Consider the following 16,753-nt stretch of genomic DNA (forward strand, 5'->3'; position numbering starts at 1 on the left):
TGTCCTTGGTTGCTAATCCCAATGGGGGAGGTGGGGTGAAGCAGTATGGAGTCCGCTACGTCGTGTTGTTATTATTATTATTAATACAGGATACCAACACGGCACCAATTTAACCACAGAATCTTTTATTAAATCCAGAAGGCCAAGGCCACAACTGCTCCAAACTAGCCTTAAACGCCTAGGCAGTCATCACCTCCATACAATAACGTGCAGTGATAAGTTTTGATCGGCAACTTATAACAGAATTAGTTTAAACCCACGTTGGCTGGTGCCAACTGGTCAGACAGATACCAGCAACAAATGTTTTAAGAGTTCACCTTTTTATGCCTTGTCTACTGGAACCAGGGGTGCTGGAACATCCTTCCCACTGGCCACAAGGACAAGTGATGGGGTAGAGGGGGCGAAGAGGAGTGAACAGGGGGTGAGACCTCAGGGGGGAAAAGGTGGTGTGGAGGCGGGGCCATGGTTCAGGCGCCAGTGGGTCCCCCACTTGTAGGGAGCTTCCACCGCTCCTGACTGGAACCTACGTGACTATTGTCACTGCTCCTTGAATTCCGTTCTTTGCTAAAACTGGTTAGGACCATCCCTGGTAATTGGGGCTTTTTAAGTTCAGTATTTCCAACACGATTTCTCCAGGCCTTCCCAGAACTTCTTGACACAAATTGGCAAGGGTGATATAGTCATTAGCCAAGCTAATTTAACCCTTTATATACCTATCCAATCCGTCACCTGAGGGTAAAATTCAGAGATGAGTTCAAGGCCACCATCTTGACCAACTACAGAGAATGAACCATTGTTAGGCCTGGTCCAAAATGTTCTCTCTAAACTGTTTTTTGATGGACAAAAATTGTTTTTTTGACTAAGCAATTTTTTTTAACAGAAAGTGTCTATTTTCTGTGGAAAACTGGTATTTTTTGTCAAAAAAACCAAGCCCAAAAATCGAAAAATTTCAGCTGAAAACTGAAATATTTGATTCTGAAATGCTTCCACGGTGCCACATGGGAGTTATAGTTTAGTTGCTTCTTGTTCCAATGTTCCTCTATAGGTCAGGCTCCCCAGTGGACTACATCTCCCATGATGCATTACAACCAGGAACTCCCATGATGCATCTAGCCTCCCCTCTCCAAGAGGGGTATCATGATGCATCATCGGAGACGTAGTCTAACCAAGGAGCCCAACCTGTGGAGGAGAATGGGAGTATCAGGCACCTGGACTGTGTTTCTCATGATGCACAACAACCAGGGACTCCCATGATGCACCTACTGTCTCTTCTCTGTCATCATGGTGCATTATGGGAGAAGTAGTTCAGCTAGAGGCAGCTGTCCTATGAACACCACAGCAAAATTTCAGAACTGAAGTATTTGGGCTTGCGCTGAAATTTTTCAGTAGTCACATTGTTTGCCATTTTTCCAACAGTAAACAAACGAACAAACATTTTTCAAGCAACTCCACTGGGATTTTTCAGAGCTAAAAATCAGAATCCCCTAGAGCTTGAGCGAAAGGGGCCAGACTCTGGAAGCTGTAATAGGCCCTCTGTGAATCAGACATCGATGTAGATCAGGCCATGTATGTCCCACCTGAATGGTCAAAATAGTGGTTTAAGGGGTATCGATGCCTTATGGTGGCAGTTCTCTGTGTAACCACTGGTGAGTGTATGTTACAAGTCCTGCCCCCCATGCCAACCTACAATGGCTATGAGTCTGTTACAGTCTTAAGCTGTAGCAGCTCCTGCTTTTAGTGCCGAGGTCGCTGGTTCAGTCTCTGGTGTGTCAGCCAAGAGGGTAGCTGTCAAATGTGCACGGGGAGATTTCACCTGTAAGGCCCTCTAGGTTCCTAGCTAAGGTCCCTTGTCCTATGCAGCACGCTGGAGCTCTGGCTTGTGTTGGCCTCAAAATAGGGTTTCTGTGGCACCGTTGCTACTTTAGCCCCAGTCCGGGGTCTTACAGGGGTGTTTCCGCGAGGATGATAAATCAATGAGTCGAGTCAGGGATATTCTCGGTGTGATCTTGTTTATTCACCAACCCCACCCCCCACAACAAACAAACATGCCAAGTCCTGTTTCCCTGAGCACTGTGGGAACAAACAGCAGTAGGCAGCTTCCTGGCTGCAAGATCCCCATGTCTGCCCCTCCAGCGAGCTCTGTGCCCAAGAAGCTCCATCCCTGCTTCGTCCCAGAGTCACACCCGCTCTTTTCCTCCTGGCTTTTTGCTCCCACAGCCCAGCCCCCACGTTTGCAACCAGGGAACCTCCCTCTCATTGCCCCACATCCTAGCTCTGCCCTGCCACGTGGCCTGCTGCCTTGGGTGGTCGCCCCACAGCTGTTATTGCCACATAAAGGGGCTGGGTTTCTCCTTCTTTTGATATTGAAAGCGAATGTTCAGCGCCCACTCCCTGGATGGCTGCCACTGGCCCCTTACATGGGGGAATGTATGGTGCATGGGCCCCTTGGTAGCTGCCTGAACAAGCGTGAGACCCAGGGCGAGACCTGGCCTCCTCTCTGTGCCGCTCCTGGAACCCCGCCCCGTTTGCCTTGCAGAGGGAGAATGAACGAGAGCACCAAGTGCGGCTGGCTGTGGGTAATGGCCTGAGGGTGGAGGTCTGGAAGGAATTCCTCCAGCGCTTTGGGCCCATCCGCATCTGCGAGTTCTATGGGGCCACGGAGGGGAACACTGGGTTTGTTAACTACACGGGGAAGATTGGAGCCGTGGGAAGGGTCAACTTCGTCCACAAGGTGAGGAATGCTATTCTGCCTCCCCTACAATGGTCAACCCACGCTAATCAGTGTGGTTCATTGGCCATAGACCATAGTCAATGATGTATTAGTGTTCATCTCCATGGAGGCATGTAATCTGAATTAAAGTGGATTAGTTAAACCAGATTAAGACACTGTGTAGACACTTTCATTCAGAATTAAAGTACTGTAGCCTTAATTTGTCTTGCCTTTATTCGCTTTGGAAGGGAATTAAACTAAACTGAGGGCTCGTCTACGCATGGACATCCAGGAAAATTAATCCGAACTAACTAGAGGTGTGAATTTGATGTGGATTAGTTAAACCACATTAAATCCCTGTGTGGGTGCTGTTATTCAGAATGAAAGTGGCCTTAATTAGGTTTAGTTTAATTCACTTTGGAAGTTTTACAATACGCCCCAAATCAAAACACAACATTTTGATAGCTGCAGTCTCACAGCTGTGGGGCTGCGTGCAGGTGAAAATCACTCGAGGACCAGACGGAATCACTAGCTGTGGGGAGGGAAGGTGGCAGATCCTGATAATGGGCACACGAGGGATGCTGGTGTCATTTTTCCAGCTGATTTCCGTCTTTGTCGCCCCGTTGCTCTCCAGATGCTCGCGCCCTTCGAGTTCATCCGGTACAACGTGGAGCGGGATGAACCCGTGCGAGATGAGAGAGGGTGCTGCATCCGAGTCCCCCCAGGTAAGAATTAAAAGCTGGCCATCAGGAGGCACTGATGGGGGGAGCGGGCCTCTTGGGGAGGAAGCATGGTGCAGCGGTCACAGTCTTGGCCTGGCACTTCAGAGACCTGAATTCAACTCCCAACCTCAGGTGAGTCACCTAGGCCCAGATCCATTGAGCATAAGGGAAACTCGGTGCCTAAATACCATTGAGGATCTGTGCCTTGGTTGCTCTTTAGTGAAATGCGGCTAATAGCCCAGCCCTACCTTACAGGGGGAATTGTAAGAATCAGAGCATTAAAAGACTGTGAGACACTCCAGTACTCACAGCAGCCATATAAGTCCCCTAATTAGAGAGTGGAATAGTTGATAGCAGGGATGAATAAGAGCCACGGAGCTGCAGAATCTGCAAAACTCATGCCCTGTTTTTTTCAGAGAGGGGATGGCAAAATTAGTTCAACGTCACCAGCCCTGTCCTCGGGGGTTTTAAGCCATTGCATGCACACATCAAATAGACAAGGTTTTAACAGATTTCCTGGCACGTTCAAATTTAATAGGGTGTGATGTCAAATAGCTAATTTGGTTGAAGTGTCATTTAAGAAAGTCAATCAAATACTTGATACAGCACTGTACAGAATACAGAAAGGAAACGTACATACCGATCCAAAACTGGAGAAATTAGGCATCGCGTTTCACTTCACTTCGCTTCTAACTCCCCCAAAGTCATGCCTTATATACTGATTTTGGAGAAAGAAAATCCTTCAAAATCTTTCTTTCTCATGCTCTGATCTTATTTGGAAAATTATCAATTTACTGAATCAATAAGCCAATGACAGGTATAACTACTGTATCTGTACTGAGACCATCTGTCTCCATAATTAGCTCTTAATGACTCGGACATCAGTCAATACGTTACTCAATGCTGTGACATTCATTATAGAACACATCTGCTGTACCAAACGTGCCCTGTGCGATTTATCAATTACATGTTGTCATTTATAGCCATCCTTCATCAATTACGCCATCTTGTCCACTACAACACACATCGAAGTTAACAGGCATGTGGACTAGGTCAGCAAGGTCAGCGGAAAAGCAGATGAGATGGTTAAATACAGTCCTACTTTAAATTAGAGACATCCATTAGTCTAAAACAAAACAGTCTTTGGCATTACAGTTGGTAATATTTAAAAACCGGACACTCCAGCAGGAGTGCTGGAACCTCCCCTGCCCTGCCTTTTCCCCTGTGAGGTCCCACCCCCGTCTCACCTATTCCTCCCAAAGCCCTGCCCCTGCCCCGCTTCTTCTCCTGAGGCCCCACCCTCGCCCACTCCTCTTGCTCCCTCCCCCTGTCGCTCGTCACTTTTCCCCTCCTACTCCCTACCCCTGCCTGGGTAAGGAGGGATTTGCCTGTGGAGCCGGGGCTGGGAGCTGCAGCTGCCTAATGAAGGTAGGAGACGGCCCTGGCTGAATATGGGCTGGCACAGATGATGACCCAGTGCTTCCTTGCCTCCCTGGCTTGCAGTAACCAGACTTTGGGTGTCCGGTCAGTAGATCTGACTTTCCAGACTAAAACCAGGCACCTGGCCACGCTAGAGTTTAGACAGCACTTTGGTTTAACACAGAAAAGATTCCAGAATTTTTTGGTCAAAGAATCACGAGAGTTAAATAGAGAAGAAGAACACAATATTAACATAGTCTAGTCTGACCTCTTCCATATCACAGGCCAGAGATCATCACCAAGTAATTCCTTCATCAAGCCCAGAACGTCTGATTGAGTTACAGGGTGACATTATAGACAATCATCCAGGGTATGTCTGCACGGCAACTAGACACCTGCTGCTGGCCCGTGGCAGCTGACTCCGGCTCGTGGGGCTCGGGGTGTGGGGCGGTTTCATTGCTGTGAGGAGGGCGGGTCCCAGAGCCCAGGCTCCAGGCCGAGCCCAGAAGTCAAAACAATGAAACAGCCTGCAGCCCGAGTCAACTGGAACGGGCCAGCCATGGGTGTCTAGTTGCCATGTAGACATACCCCCAGTCTTGATTAAGAGACTCCAAGATCTAGGCTGCAGGGGTGTTCGCAGTATGTGTAGACACCCCCGGGCTAGCTTTGATCCAGTGACACACAATCCACTTTACCTCCCATGGCAAGTTGCTCCTGTTGTGTCTGTTGTTCTTTACACGACAACGCAATAGGAAGACAGGATCTTGGCACAGTTGAGCTCCCACACAATGGTGTTGTCAAGCTGTACACAACCATGCTGGGCCTAGTTACTCCCACACTGCTACAGAACACAGCGAGTGCTGTCCTGGAGCCACAGGACCAAGGCTGCGTCCCCGCTTTTAAACAGTCCCTTGGTGGAACCCCTCAGTGCCCCAGGGTAGCTCCTTCCGTCAGGCCAGGCCTCACCCTCTTCTAGACTGAATCTCTGCGCTTCGGCCCTCCTGCTTCACATCATGAGCGCTGCCCAGCATGTCCAACTGAGGCACGAAGAGGGGAAAAGTCTCTCAGCTGGAGTCTAGGCACCTCAGCAAGTATCTGCAGTGACACCAGGCAGCGTTTCCAAAACCGTTGGGTTCATTGGCGAACTGGAACTCAGTCCTTGATTCAGCACAGGGAGACAATGGTTAAGACATCGTCCCTCTGGCCAAGCGAAGCTTCTATGGGCTCCATTCCAGGCTCCGTGCTCAGCCGCTCCCGAAAGCCGACTCCTCCTCCCCAGCCTGCCACTGGTCCTTTGCTCTCAAGCTGGGACTTCTGCTCAGCTTCCCTGCTGGGGGTGGGAATCCATCTCCCTCTGGCCAATAGGTTTCCTTAATGGTCCCGTTGATTGCATCCTGGGCAGCGAGGGGGTCATACACACCTTACATCTCCTGCGCTTCCCCCAGAGTACCTTTTTGCCCCTCCAGAGAGCAGTGCAAAATAGAGGGGAAACTGAGGCATACATGGGCATCATAAAAACATGACTGAAAATTACCACATTGTCATGAGTGCCCCTAGCAGACTCAGATGCTATTGAAAGGGGTACACTGCCCTATATTTGCTATGCTGCCAGTGGCTAATTAACCTTGCTTCAGATTTTATGCCTGGTTCTAGCCTGAATTTGTCTGGGTTCAGTTTCCAGACACTGGATTTCATTCTGCCTGTGTCCACTCAGTCAAATTTCCCAGCTAACGGGCATGATAGAACATCTAGCAAAGGTCTTTTGGTCCCCATTACTTGTATCTGACCACCTCATGGGCTTTGATGCATTTATCCAAACGCAACCCATGTGAGGTAGGGAAGTCTTATTAGGGTGACCATATTTCCCCAAGGGAAAACAGAACACCACGTGGGGTGTTAATTTTGGGTTAATTTTAGAGGTGAGAGCAACAAGGGTGATGTCGTGGTGGGCATCTGCTATAGACCACCGGACCAGGAGGATGAGTATTTCTTCGGACAATTAACTGAAGTTTCCAGAACACGGGCCCTGGTTCTCATGGGGGACTTCAATCACCCTGACATCTGCTGGGGGAGCAATCCAGCAATGCAAGACAATCCAGGAAGTTTTTGGAGAGTGTTGGGGACAACTTCTTGGTGCGAGTGCTGGAGGAACCAACGAGGGGCCGTTTTCCTCTTGACCTGCTGCTAACATACAGGGAAAAATTGGTAGGGGAAGTAGAAGTGGGTGGCAAACTGGGCAGCAGTGACCATGAGATGGTTGAGTTCAGGATCCTCACAAAAGGAAGAAAGGAAAGTAGCAAAATACAGACCCTGGACTTCAGAAAAGCAGACTTTGACTCACTTAGGGAACTGAGGGGCAGGATCCCCTGGGAGGCTAATATGAGGGGGAAAGGAGTCCAGGAAAGCTGACTGTATTTTAAAGAAGTGTTATTGAGGGTGCAGGAACAAACCATCCCGATGTGCAGAAAGAACAGGAAATATGGCAGGCGACCAGCTTGGCTTAACAGAGAAATCTTCGGTGAGCTTAAACACAAAAATGAAGTTTACAAGAAGTGGAAACTTGGTCAGATGACTAGGGAGGAGAATAAAAATATTGCTCAAGCATGCAGGGGTGTAATCAGGAAGGCCAAAACACAACTGGAGTTGCAGCTAGCAAGGGATGTGAAGGGTAACAGGAAGGTTTTCTACAGGTATGGTAGCAACAAGAAAAAGGTGAGGGAAAGTGTGGGACCCTTACTGAATGGGAGAGGCAACCTAGTGACAGATGATGTGAAAAAAGCTGAAGTACTCAATGCTTTTTTGCCTTGGTCCTCACAGACAAGGTCAGCTGTCCTGAGCAACACAGTATGGGGAGGAGGTGAGCAGCCCTCAGTGGTGAAAGAACAGGTTAAGGACTATTTAGAAAAGCTGGAAATGCACAAGTCCATGGGACCAGATCCAATGCATCCAAGTGTGCTGAGGGAGTTGGCTGATGTGATTACAGAGCCATTGGCCATTATCTTTGAAAACTCCTGGCGATCAGGGGAGGTCCCAGACGATTGGAAAAAGGCAAACATAGTGCTCATCTTTAAAAAAGGGAAGAAGGAGGATCCTGGGAACTACAGGCCAGTCAGCCTCACCTCAGTCCCTGGAAAAACCATGGAGCAGGTCCTCAAGGAGTCCATTTTGAAGCACTTGGAGGAGAGGAAGATGATCAGGAACAGTCAACATGGATTCACCAAGGGCAAGTTATGCCTGACCAACCTGATTGCCTTCTATGATGAGATAACTGGCTCTGTGGCTATGGGGAAAGCAGTGGATGTGATATATCTGGACGATCTCCCACAGTATTCTTGCCAGCAAGTTAAAAAAGTATGGATTGAATGAATGGACTATAAGGTGGATAGAAAGCTGGCTAGATTGTCGGGCTCAACGGATAGTGATCAGTGGCTCGATGTCTAGTTGGCAGCCGGTATCAAGCAGAGTGCCCCAGGGGTCAGTCCTGGGGCCGGTTTTGTTCAACATCTTCATTAATGATCTGGATGATGGGATGGACTGCACCCTCAGCAAGTTTGCAGATGATACTAAGCTGGGAGGAGAGATAGATATGCTGGAGGGTAGGGGTATGGACCAGAGTGACCTAGTCCATATTGTTGGAGGATTGGGCCAAAAGAAATCTGATAAGGTTCAACAAGGACAAGTGCAGAGTCCTGCACTTAGGACAGAAGAATCCCATGCACTGCTACAGGCTGGGGACCAACTGGCTAAGCAGCAGTTCTGCAGAAAAGGACCTGGGGATTACAGTGGATGAGAAGCTGGATATGAGTCAGCAGTGTGCCTTTGTTGCCAAGAAGGCTAATGGCATATTGGACTGCATTAGTAGGAGCATTGCCAGCAGGTCAAGGGAAGTGATTAGTCCCCTCTATTCGGCACTGGTGAGAACACATCTGGATTATTGCATCCAGTTTTGGGCCTCCCACTACAGAAAGGATGTGGAGAAATTGGAGAGTCCAGTGGAGGGCACTGAAAATGATCAGGGGGCTGGAGCAAATGACTTATGAGGAGAGGCTGAGGGAACTGGGCTTGTTTAGTCTGCAGAAGAGAAGAGTGAGGGGGGATTTGATAGAAGCCTTCAACTACCTGAAGGGGGGTTCCAAAGAGGATGGAGCTCGGCTGTTCTCAGTGGTGGCAGATCACAGAACAAAGCGTAATGGTCTCAAGTTGCAGTGGGAGAGGTCTGGGTTGGATATTAGGAAACACTATTTCACTAGGAGGGTGGTGAAGCACTGGATTGGGTTACCTAGGGAGGCGGGGGAATCTCCATCCTTAGAAGTTTCTAAGTCCCGGCTTGACAGAGCCCTGGCTGGGATGATTTAGTTGGGGTTGGTCCTGCTTTGAGCAGGGGGTTGGACTTGATGACCTCCTGTGGTCTATTCTAACCCTAATCTCCTATGATTCTTTGATTCTATGGAGGGAAAGATGGCCCCTTGGAAGTCCGGCTGGTGATTACTCAAAACCATCTCAGACTGTGGGTAACTATATCTGGGATGTCATATACCTATTGCCTATGTGTATGTGTGTGTGCTTAATAGCTAGTAAATAGTAGTTTTAGATAAGAGCATGCTCACTTGTATCAATCATTTATCAGACGGAAATTGCTGTGTCCCCACTCATTTGTTCCTGACACCTCCTGGAGTAAGACAGTTTAGTTACTCCTGGGAGACCCCGGGTAACAGTTACACCAAAAATAAACATCAGGATGCATCTTCAGGCTTTATGCCTCTATATTAGCTAAATTCTCTTTTCTAGCAGACGTTACCTATTGCCTCTGACTGGGTTCCCAGCATACCCACGTCATCACTGAAGGGATCCAGTGTTTCATGAGCAGCTTCCCGCTTCGGCTGCCCCCCAGTTTCTGGATAAAAAAACCTTAGGCACAAGCTGTCCCCCCTTTTTGTTTCTTTCTATTGGCATGATGACTCACGTTTACTCAGAGTCAGTGAAACTCCCTCCTTTCTTAGGCCGGCCTACACTAAAAAGTTAGGTTGACCCAGCTACATTGGTCAGTGGTGTGAAAAAGCCACCCCCCCCCCCCGAGCAACATAGTTAAGCCGGTGTAGACCCTTCCATCACGCTAGATACCTCCTCTCATGGAGGTGGATTACCTATGCCAATTGGAAGACTCTGAAAGCTGGCCGGGATGGGCTGTGCTACGTAGGGGGATATCCACCGGGATTCTCTTCTCCCTTCCAGGCGAGGCGGGGCTGCTGGTGGTGAAGATCACGAAGAGCGCCCCATTCCACGGCTACGCGGGCAACCGCCAGAAATCGGAGAAGAAGGTCCTGAGGGACGTGATGAAGAAGGGAGACCTCTATTTCAACAGCGGAGACCTCCTCATGGTAGACCATGAGGGCTTCATATATTTCCAGGACCGGGTGGGAGACACGTTCCGGTAGGTTCCGCGGCAAGCCATTAACCTCCTTTGATCCAGCCGCTATCCCCTCACGGGTGGGATGAACTGGGGAGCCTGATGCTGGTAGCACCTATAAAACCCTACAAGGGGCTGGGACCCTATTGGGTGATGTGCTGTACTCACAGATATAACAGTAACTAGTTCTCACAGAGAAATTTACAACAGCGATAGGGCTCATTGCCTCCATTTTATAGATGGGGAAACTGAGGCACAGAGAGGGAGCGTGACAGGTCCAACGTCACCCAGCAGCAGACCTTGGAACAAAACCCAGGTCTTCTCAGTCCCAGTAGGGTGCTACATCTGCTAGGCCACATTGCCTCCCCTCAGCTACAAAAAGATGGTCCAGGAGCCAAAGAATTTACTGTCTGGGTCTGGCTGGGTTTTCAGGAGCCTAACTCAGATTGCTCTTGTGTGCCTGACCCCAATAGGCAAGTGCAAGCAGGAGGTGGAAGAATCAGCCATAGAAGATAAAATAAAGCCCGCGGGAAAAACTGTCAAAAGCACTAAAGTAACTTAGGAGGGACTTATGTCTGCACAGCAAAAATAAAGAAAGAAATAATTGAATAAATAAATAAAATACATACTCCGTGGCATTGAGTTTAGAGCCCAGATCAACTGGTTTGGGCTTGCAGGGCTAACGCTGCCAGGCTAAAATGAGCAGTGTAGAGATTCGGGCTCGGGCTGGAACCCAGGCTCCAAGATCCTCACCTTTCACCCCATTCCAGCCGAGCGCAAATAGCTACACGGCTATGTTTAGCCCCATGAAACCAAATCAGTTGACCTGGGCTTCAAAACTTGCTGCTGTGGGTCTCTTTGTGCTTGTGTAGACGTACCCTATGTGTTATTTGGAAAAGCGATCTAGGGCTTGTCTACAATACACTACACATGCTTTACTGGTATACCCATGACAGCAGAGCCCCCTGCTGGAGACACAGTGTATGTCGACAGAAGGCGTTAAACCATAGTGGGGCCTGGCAGAATTCAATTCTTAATTTTTTTATTATTTCAACGGATGATAGCGATGTTTCTTTTAAAGACTTTTTTTTAGATGTTTATCCATTTAAATTTTCACAGCTGCACAAAATCCTGCAGGGGGGAGGGTTTGACAATTATTTAGTGTCAGTAGATGTTGAGGTTCAAAAAGTTAAAAGCTTTATAAACCACTAAAGAACAAATGATCAACATCGCGTGTCAAAATCAACAAAGTAAATATCCTTAAATCAACAAAAAATACCTGGTTTTATTGTGCATCCATTTCAAAAGGCTACATCCCTGGATTGTGATTCTAATGAGCAGCATATTTCTTACTTTGCCGATCGTAAATTTAGATTATTATTGATGGAAATATTTTTTCGTCGGTTTGTGTACCATCATTTACCTTCTAATCCTAGAGGAGGCTAGCCTAGATGATCACAGTGGTCCCTTCTGGCCTTGAAATCTATTAATCCATGTGGGTGGGTGGATGGATGGATGCATGGATGGATGGAAAAATAGATTCCTCTGTTCTCTCTCGTCAGCTGGAAAGGAGAGAACGTTGCCACGACAGAGGTGGAGACGACGCTGGCGGCAGTGCAGTTCATTCAAGAAGTCAACGTCTACGGGGTGCCGGTCCCAGGTGCGTACCCAGCAGCAGGACATCTCATGTCACCTTCACACTGTGGCTCACCACGGGAGCATCCATCCTGAGGCAGCTTTTAAAAGCCGTTGCGTAGCGTGTCTGTGTCGGGGTCTGTGTCTTTCTTTGGGTGGGGAGGGACCCTGGGATTGAAGAAAGCCATGCAAAGCCTGGAGGAATAGTTCTCTCCACTGCAGAAATCACTGTGTTATTCAGGAGGTGAGGCCTGATGCTCAGAGTGGCCTGAAAAATTTACGGATCCTTCCATGAACAATCTGTGCCCAGGTCTCAGCATATGGTCATTAGAGCTGTGCAAATCATGGAGATTTTAGTTCACTGGCAGTTCTGAAAAATACAATAAAAAAATTGTTTCTGGTCAAACCCAATGATCTGAGGTCTGGAAAACCAGCCTTATAGTGAGAGACGAAAACAACTCTGTCTGCTGAGTTTATCCAAGAAATGAGGTGCCATGAGCAAAGCCTACAAAGCCTATGGCTCTTTCATCTAGCACCAAAAGGCTCCTCCGATGGCTGGACGCTAGACAAACTCAGGCTAGTGATAAGATGCAAGTGTTTAAGAGTGAGGGGAATTTACCAGTGGAGCAACTGGTCTAGGGACGTGGTAGATTCTCCATCACTTGAAGTCTAAATGTCTCTTTCTAAAGGATCTGCTGTAGCTTGAACAGAAGTTGTAGACTTCATGCAGGAATGGTGGGTAAAATTCTCTGGCCCAGGTTTCTCAAGAGATCAGACTAGATGGTCATAATGTTCATTCTGAGTTTAAAATTGATCACCTGGCCTCGCCTAGGCTAGGTTACCCAAGTGTTATGTTAGCACTTCACAGGGTATGTCTACACTGCCCAGCTAACCTGGGCTCCCACCCTGGTTTTAGCTCAAAAGTCTCTCCAGTTCACACAGAACAAATCTCTGGCCTGGGTCCGGAAGCGCTTTCAGTCTGGGCCCACTGACGCAGCTGCAGGGTCGGGTTAGAGCCCGGGCTCTGCTTTAACTCGGGCTGGAACCTTTCTGCTTTACAGTGAGGCTAAATCACTTGAATGTGGAAAGTCCTCCAGTGCCCTTCCCACAATTCCCCCCGAAGGACAGACAAGCTCTCCTGCCACTGATGTTATAGACTGGGAAAGAAGCCTAGAGCCTCTGAGAGCAAAGAACCATGGGCTGTGCCCCCAGACACAGACGTGAGTGAGTGCAGAGACAGTAACTCCAGTAGGGCTTTGCCGTAGAGAGGCTCTCACCCAGGCTAGGCTAACCCAGGTGCTCAGACCCGGGATAATTGTGCAGTGTAGACAGAGCCAAAGTTAACCTGGGCCAGCTAATGCCTGCTTCACATAATGCCTTAAAACGCCTAGTCTGGACAAAGCCCGACACTTTGTGCGTGTGTTTCAGGTCACGAAGGCAAGATTGGAATGGCAGCAATACGACTGAAGGAGGGGATGGTTTTTGATGGTGAAAAACTCTGCACACACGCCAAGGATTTCTTGCCAAACTACGCCATTCCTCGCTTTGTCCGCCTGCAGGTAAGAGATCCTTTTGCCTGGCCCTTTAAGCCGGGGGGGGGGGGGGGGGGGGCTGAAGGACCCTGACTCAGTAGGTAAATTGTATGGCCAAAGGCTTGACCACACTGTGGTTCGTTATGAAATGTACTCAAGAGGCCAAATAACCAATGTCAGTCAGGTTTATTGCTATAAGCCAACAGTACCACAGTACAAGGAAAAAGTTCGGTGTGATACCAGTCTCCGGAAAACCATCTCATGCGGCATTGTTAGAACCTAAACATAAGAACGGCCACACTGGGTCGGACCAATGGTGCATCTAGCCCAGTATCCTGTCTTCCGACAGTGGCCAGTGCCAGATGGTTCAGAGGGAATGAACAGAACAGGGCAATTTATCGCGTGATCCATCCCCTCTTACATTCACCTTACACAGAAATTGTGTTCCCGAGTTACCCGCGTAAGGCTGTCTTTGTACACCCTGCCTCTTTACAAGTAAAAGGTACTGCTGTGTATGTCATGTGAGACTAGATTTAACCAGTCAGCTTTCTACCTAGGTAACCTGGTCCAGCACTGCAGAACTTCTTCTGTTGCATCTCCACTTGGGAGCTGTGCGGGCATAGCTAAACCAGCCAGTGCTCTGAGTAATGCTGTTCCCCTCCTCCATGGGGGATGAGCAGGGACAAAGCTAAAATTCTAGAGCTAAAAGCATCAGCCTCCACCTCTTTGAGCTAAAGCAGTGACTCCACTAGCAGGCAGCTGCAGTAGACTCTTATCCTCTTATGTGGCAAAGAGTGAGCTGGCTCCTGCAGCACTTTGTGTGTTTTGTTACACAGGACGCTCTGGAGGTCACGGGGACGTTCAAGCAGTGCAAAGGGCAGCTGGTGAAAGAGGGGTTCAATCCAGCTCTCATCAAGGACGCCCTGTTCTTCCTGGACGAATCAGAGAAGCGTTTTGTGCCCATGAGCCCTCAGATCTACAGCTCCATCCTGGACATGAAACTGAAACTCTAAGGGTCTTGCTGCTGCCTTCTGTAACTAATGCGTTAACGGTCCTAGCAGTGAAGCCAGGATGCCCCCAATTTGGGTTTCTCAGGATCCATCCAAGGAGGGGTAATTGCCTCCAGTTCTGTTCTAATCTGGTGATAATCTCATGATTTTGTAATGATGGCTTTGTGCATCATTCTGCTCTCTGAGAATCTTGCAGAAAATATAGAGGGTTTTTTTTGGCAGGGGGGAGGTTCTTTACATGTGAATTTCACCCTTGAAACCTCTCACCCTCTGTTGTAGCTCATATTGAACTCCATGATGTGGAAAAGATTTGTGATTATAGAAGTAGAATCTCCTTCCTTAGAGGTTTTTAAGGTCAGGCTTGACAAAGCCCTGGCTGGGATGATTTAACTGGGAATTGGTCCTGCTTCGAGCAGGGGGTTGGACTAGATGACCTTCTGGGGTCCCTTCCAACCCTGATATTCTATGATTCTATGATTCTAAGTGAGAATTTGCGGGGGGGGAGGGGGGGTGGATAGTAAATCCCTCCCCCCAATGCATTTTTCGTGGCACTGAAACTATTTGCAAATTCCAGTCAAGTTCATAGAAAAGTAGGGGAGGAAGGACCCCAAGAGGTCATCAGGTCCGGCCCTCCACGCTGAGGTAGGATCAAGTAAACCTAGATCACCCCTGACAGTTGTTTGTCCAACCCGTTCTTAATAACCTCCAGTGACGGGGATGCTACAACCTGTTCCACAGCTTAACTACCCTTTCAGTTAGCAAGTTTCTCCTAATAACTAACCTAAACCTCCCTTGCTGCAGATTAAGCCCATTAGTTCTTATCCTACCTTCAGTGGACAGGCAGAACAACCAATCCCCGTCCTCTTTATAACAGTCCTTAGCAAATTTGGAGACTGTTATCAGGTCCCCCCTTCAGGCTTCTTTTCTCAAGACCAAACATGTCCAGTTATTTCAACCTTTCCTCCTAGGTCAGGTGTTCTCAACCTTTGGTCATTTTTGTTCCTCTCCTTGGGACTCTCTCTCCGATTTGTCCACAAATTCAGTGAATAGGTTTGGCCAAAAAAAATCCCCGAAAACCAAAATTTCAGAACGGTTAAAATGGTTCACTTTGAGCTGTGCCACCCGGAGGACCTTTCCCAGACCTGAAGAAGCACTCTGTGTGGCTCGAAAGCGTGTCTCTCCCACCGGCAGAAACTGGTCCCATAAAAGATATTACCTCACCCATCTGATCTCTCCATTCGGAATCGATAGTTAATGTCATTTTGAATTCATTTGAAATGTTCTGTCTGACCTGAATGGAGTTTTTGGAGGTTTGTTTCGATGAGCCAAAAAAAACATCAGTTTCAGTTTGAACCAAACCCAGTTTTGTTTTGTTTATTTTTAATTTTCTGGTTTGGATACCTGGCAGGAGTGAGAACCCACAGCTAGTCTGGTTACCTGCTAGCTTAACCGCCTCACAGTGTAATGGCGCAGCTGGCTGCCAATTTAGGCACCTGACTGACCTTGTTGGGCTTCCCTCCAACCCCTTTTTCTCCTCGGCTTCCCAAAAATTCAGTTCGACTCTGGATGTCGTTGCTCACGTACCTTTATGCGGCCTACAGCAAAGCAGTTCGGAGTTGATCAGACTCACGCTCAGTGGGCGGATGCAGATCCAAAGTGATGCAGGAACCTTCTTCCTTTACATGCATTTGCTCACACATTGCGTTGCGCATGTTACATCAGGGGCTCTCAACCTTTTTCTCTCTGAGCCCCCCCCCCCCCCCCAACATGCTATAAAAACTCCATGGCCCACCTGTGCCACAGTAACTGGTCTTTTCTGCATGTAAAAGCCAGGGCCGGCATTAAGGGGTAGCAAGCAGGGTGGTTGCCTGGGGGCCCCATGCCCCGGGTCCCCCCACAAAGCTACAGTGCTCGGCCTTCAGTGTCAGCCCCCAGTGGAGGGGCTCAGGGCCCCGGGCTTCAGCCCCATGCGGTGGGCTTCAGCTTTCTGCCCTGGGCCCCAGCGAGTCTAACGCTGGCCCTCCTCGGAGGCTGCAGTGAAACCTGCTCGAGGCCTGCTAGGGGGCCCTGGACCCCGGATTGAGAATTACTGCGTTACATCACAGGTCATTACGTTGTCGGGGCCGGTTCCCGTACAGCGTGCTCTGTCTACACACTACTTCCGCTTTACCTCCCCTTACGTTGCGTGTGTATGTGGTCCATTGTTATCTTCTCCTTTGTAAACTGTCCCCCTCCTCTTAGCTAATACACACGTCCCGTCTCCAGCCGGCTGAGCCCTTTACCTGCCCAGTCATGCTTCCTGAGAAAAGTGGCCTCGC

General features: G+C 48.7%; 1 protein-coding gene across 1 annotated transcript in view; it reads left to right on the forward strand.

Annotated features, from left to right (window-relative positions):
* Positions 1-15,907, forward strand: part of SLC27A5 (solute carrier family 27 member 5) — a 30,260-nt gene extending 14,353 nt beyond the window's left edge. The window contains exons 5-10 of the mRNA XM_074937135.1: positions 2,537-2,731; positions 3,345-3,435; positions 10,084-10,282; positions 11,821-11,918; positions 13,322-13,452; positions 14,262-15,907. Of these exons, the coding sequence (XP_074793236.1) occupies positions 2,537-2,731; positions 3,345-3,435; positions 10,084-10,282; positions 11,821-11,918; positions 13,322-13,452; positions 14,262-14,438 (891 nt within the window). The 3' untranslated portion in view covers positions 14,439-15,907. The remainder of the gene's footprint in view (positions 1-2,536; positions 2,732-3,344; positions 3,436-10,083; positions 10,283-11,820; positions 11,919-13,321; positions 13,453-14,261) is intronic.
* The last annotated feature ends 846 nt before the right edge of the window (positions 15,908-16,753 follow it).

The sequence above is a fragment of the Natator depressus genome, chromosome 23 (assembly GCF_965152275.1).
Source record: "Natator depressus isolate rNatDep1 chromosome 23, rNatDep2.hap1, whole genome shotgun sequence".
In the NCBI taxonomy this organism is placed as follows: domain Eukaryota; kingdom Metazoa; phylum Chordata; order Testudines; family Cheloniidae; genus Natator; species Natator depressus.